This window comes from Cryptomeria japonica, chromosome 11, assembly GCF_030272615.1.
Source record: "Cryptomeria japonica chromosome 11, Sugi_1.0, whole genome shotgun sequence".
Lineage (NCBI taxonomy): Eukaryota > Viridiplantae > Streptophyta > Pinopsida > Cupressales > Cupressaceae > Cryptomeria > Cryptomeria japonica.
Genome location: NC_081415.1, coordinates 725,296,429 through 725,301,445, shown reverse-complemented (window position 1 = coordinate 725,301,445; position 5,017 = coordinate 725,296,429). Strand labels below are relative to the sequence as shown.

The following is a 5,017-nucleotide window of genomic DNA, read 5'->3' as shown; positions in this document are numbered from 1 at the left end:
ATTAATAAGCGAGAAAATTAAATGTGTATTTGTGAAAACAAGTAGAACTCGACACTAGAAACAAAAAATCCCATAAAAATTGTGTGATTTAATTGTTACCTAAAAGGAGAAATATAGTCAATATATTTTATTTAATATTTGAAACATATAGATCTTGATTTTGCTAAATAAAAAGTAGAAATACAAAGATTACCCTCCACCAATTTAATTAAAACATATCAACCTTAAATCTCACCCATATAATATTTTTTATTTAAATATCAACTAATTTAAATAGCTCTAAATGCTATTATTAAATATAAATCTGATAAACCTAACTTTATTCTTAAAATGCTATTTTAATATAAATATATCTAAACAAGTCTTACTTCCTTCTATAAATAAGTATCTTCTAGATCTTCCTATCGACCCTTCACCCAGCTTTCACCGTCATTGCCTTCATATGTGAGACTCAAGCTGTGGAGGAGAGCAGCTCTGCTCTCTTCCTTTCAAATAATCTACGAAGGCTTCCAAATTGTTTTGAGACGAACCTCCATTCATCACTGCTTTCTTCATAATTTCCCTAACACACCCAACATTACTCCTAAGCCTTTTCCCCTCTTGTCCATCTATTTCCATAAACTCTGCTATGGTGACTGCAATCTCCTGGCGGGTCACTAGCGTGGATCTCATGTTATTAGAACTCCTTGAAACTTGACCCAGATTCATGGCCACTCCCCATTCATCGACAATGAGCCTGCAGTTGGTATACTGGTCTGTCAGCAGAGGATATGCGAGCATGGCAACTCCCAACCAGAGGCTCTCCACGATGGAATTCCAACCGCAATGGGTAAGAAAGCCACCCACAGAAGAATGGGATAAAACATCCAGCTGAGACACCCACTCAACAACCAAACCCTGCTCTTTGCTGTCTTCCATAAACCCTTCTGGCAGTATGTCTTGCACGTCAGAGGAAACTATATCAGGACGAAGCACCCAAAGGAAAGGTTTCTTGCTCTGCAGCAAACCCATGGCCATTTCGTGAACTTGAGCTTTGGAAACATGGGCGTAGCTTCCAAAAGAGACATACACAACAGAATTCTTGGGCTTGCTGTCGAGCCAGCTCCTACAGTCCGATTCAACCCACATGCTTGTTCCCACAGTCTGATTATCATGGTGATGGTGTTGAAACAAGGGACCCACTGAGCCAAAAGGGATTCCCAACTGCAGTTGAAGCTCTTGGATTGTTCGGCTCTCCAGCTCCTCCACTGTGTTGGAAATAATCCAATCTGCTTTGCGGACAGACTGAAAGACTTGGTATATAATTCGGTGCTCCACTGTTGATAGATCCCGTTCTTGCAGATAAGAAGGAAGATCTGTTAATTTCAAAGCTGGAACTCCAGGAATGTAGTTTATCAGCTCGCTCTCTGTGCAAGACAAATTCCACCATTATTTTATCAAATGGGATGAGCTTTAAACTTAGCAAATCTTCAAAGATTTTCTTGACCCGTGTTCAAATTGTTTATATATAAGAGAAAAGAAGGATAATATATATATTACCGTTTCCTGTAAATGGGTAATGGCCATTTTTGACGAGGAGGTCCAAGTGATAATATATGGCGAACACCATGACCGACTCCGTCCAGAAAGAAACGTATGGGATTCCAAATTTCTTGGCTATGCGGTCTGGCCAAACGAAATAAGTGTCGGTGATGATGCAGGAGATTGGAGGGCCTTTTCGCTGCAGATCCTCCATCAATTCCTCTACGTGGGACTCCATCTTATACAAGAGAGCGTTGTTGAAGTCATCGTTATTGAGAGATCTGTCAAATTCTTGAGGCAATCCGTCGGATACAAGCGCCGATCGGATATTAGAATCCAAACTGTGGGCGAAAGGGTCGCGGCCATTATTGGCTTTGATGATGCGGGCATGGCATCCATGAGTGCACACCACCGTGACAACAACACCCTTGGCTGCCAGATTGGTGACCAGCTTATAAGTTGGAATGATGTGTCCCTGTAATGGATACATAAACACCACTGCATGCACACTAGCCATCTTTACTTCTCACAACTATACACTATTGTTGAGGCGTTTCTTGTGTGTTGTATAAGTTTACATATTCAAATAGGAGTTGAGTATTTAATAGGGAGGGAGACACTAATCGTTGCAACTTTATAATTGCACATAATTAAATCGACAACCAGTACAAGAACAACCGACCAATAAAAACACTGCAAGAATTGTCCCCCACAACGAAATGCTTTGAAGTTTAGTTGCTTTTGTAAATTGTACATTGCCTTGTCAATAGTATCTAGTCCGTCTCATCAGTTGTCAGGGAAGGACGTGGGTAAATAACGTGACAACAAGTGTTTTGAAAGTAATAACCAATAATGGAGGCAACGGAGTCATGGGACTGCATATCAATAAATCTGACAGTAAGTGCTTGGTTGGAAATCCACCTAATTTCCTCAACAAACAGTAGTAATGGGACTTTTCATAGTGCTGTGTTGCATTTCTTTCAAATCAATTCTATTAATCTGAGTTTTAAGCATTAAATATATTTTTTGATTCAACAAAAATAGAAATATTAATGTATACATTAGATGTAATTTTTTTTATAGAAATCATTTGTTAACATCTAGTTCATCTAATTTTCCTAACAAAAAAATTCTCAAGCATCACAATATTTTCTTTAATGGGAGTTTATTCTGTAATGGGAGTTTTCATAATGCTTTCTATAGTTGCATTTCTTTCAAATCAATTCCATTAATCTGAGTTAATTGATTGAGTTTTTAGTAGTACAAAGATTACTTTTAAACTAATTTCAGGGAATTCAAGTTTTCGGTAATAAATAAACATATTAATAATAATATATATATAAATAATCAATTATTGTATAGAATTAAAATCTTTGAACAACAACCTTGTAGTTTATAATTAATTTTTTATTTAATCATTTTGAAAATATCTTTAATTTTATTTTTTAGTAATTCATGTCTAGAATAAACCATAAATAAAATTATTATTTAAATTTCATTACAATTTCAATACATTATATTCTTATAATAAAACTTAACTATATCAATAATGTAATTCATATTCAATTACCTAATTTGATACTCAAATTTCAACTATACTATTGTTTTGTTGTTATTTGAATGATATTGAACACTATTACTATCATCATAATAGTACTTTTATGTTGTGAGGTGGCAAGGTAAATTAAAGTGAAAATTAATTATGTTTCAACAAAATTCTCTTCTATAAAATTACATTAGCTTATAAATTATTATTAAAAAAAAATTGCTAAATATAATAATGTATTACGTACTTTAATTATATGCTTTTAAAATTTGATTCACACTTATTTAAATAGTGTGCTATTATCTAATAGCATTTTATTATTTCAATGCAAAAAATGATTTGTAGAAATTTAAGTCATCTATGATTACTAAATCACAATTACTATTATAGTGGATTATTTATGCAATCTAATGACCACTAAGCTTACATTAACCCCAACTATGATCTCAACTATTAAATCACTAGTATGGACCAACTATAATATGGTCAAGCACATTGTTGATCCAAAAATCATGCTTTAATGAATTTAATTTGGAGCTATTTACGTTCACAACTAAACATATTCTAATATATGTATTATAGTGATAAACAAAAATAATTATTAATTTATAATATTAATCTCCACTAACTATGCATGTAATCAAAAAAATGTTGACCACAGTGTTAGCATAGGTGAATCGAAGATGAATCACCACTCTTGAAGAGTAACTAAGTCGCTCTAAGGTTCCTTTGAGGTCAAGTCTTGATCATGTGAAACAACTTGAAACTCATCTATCTAAGATATTTTATAATTAATATATAATTGTTATATGAAGGAAATTGCTGACAACAAGTATTCAAATGTAAACAAAATTTTCACTCCTACAAAATTTAAACATGCAAGATTGATGATGTTAAGTTATAATCACAAGCACATTTATAAGAAGATTTGAAAATGAAAAATGCTTCTTTGAATCAAACCCTATTCTAACATGAATTCAAAATAAAATATTAAAAGAGAGTAAGGTAACAAGAAATGAATTGAAAATCTACTCTAATGGACAATGACAACTATAAATTCACCTCAACACATTGGAAGATTATTTTAGATCTTTCAAACCAACAAGTAGGTGTTTTATTAACTAGATTGAACTCACAATTAATATCAACACTATTGCAATCATCCAAGGAAAAATGTGAATTTACAAATTTTTAGATTTCATCGATTAGAACACTATACCCATGCACAAAACTAAGATGACATCCATAACAATCAATACTGGATGATCAAACATACCCAATTGCAGCAAACAAAATATCTAACTTTTGATTAAAACTTTAAAAACCCACAATCTCCAGTAGATTACCATGTTAGATCCTATATAATATCTATTTATAATGCAAAAAAAAAAAATTCAACCATTAATATAGATACACAAGTTTGTTTATGTATATTTTACATCCAGTTTGCCAATCTTGTAGCTAAGGTTTGGATGTTGACAAGCTCCTCCCATGGGATACTCTTCTTATCTCTTCAAGTTTGATCAATTCATGCATTCTTTGATAAATGGAATCTTTTTCTTCCCCTTCAATTTTTTGTTGTTTGTAGACTAATGATTCAAGATTTATTAATAATATATCATTTATATTGTACTAGCTCAAATGGAATGCTACTAATAGCCTTCTTGTAAGTCATTTTATCCATTCAAATGATGTAGCTCAACAATTGATAACCCTTAATCGGTGTTGCTTGTTGTAATAGAGAAAGTATTGCAATAAAGAGACTAAGTTTCATTTGAGCAATATAGAAAGGAAAATTAAGAGGTGAAATTATTTCAAAGAGGTAAAAATATAGAAAGGAAAATTAAGCTTCATTGGATAATATAAATGATTAAGATTAAGCATATGAAATAAAATGGTTGAAACCTCTTATAAAGTAGGCGTCTTATTTTCAAGAATAGAGAGTGCATA

At 32.6% G+C, this 5,017-nt stretch overlaps 1 protein-coding gene across 1 annotated transcript; it reads right to left on the bottom strand.

Moving 5' to 3' along the window:
• Positions 1-299: 299 nt before the first annotated feature.
• Positions 300-2,197, bottom strand: LOC131061243 (UDP-glycosyltransferase 86A1). Its single transcript, XM_057994790.2, has 2 exons — positions 1,540-2,197; positions 300-1,406 (listed from the first exon to the last, which is right to left on the bottom strand). Exons 1-2 carry the CDS (start codon positions 2,036-2,038, stop codon positions 439-441), a joined length of 1,467 nt encoding a protein of 488 aa, XP_057850773.2. The 5' UTR covers positions 2,039-2,197; the 3' UTR covers positions 300-438.
• Positions 2,198-5,017: the final 2,820 nt, after the last annotated feature.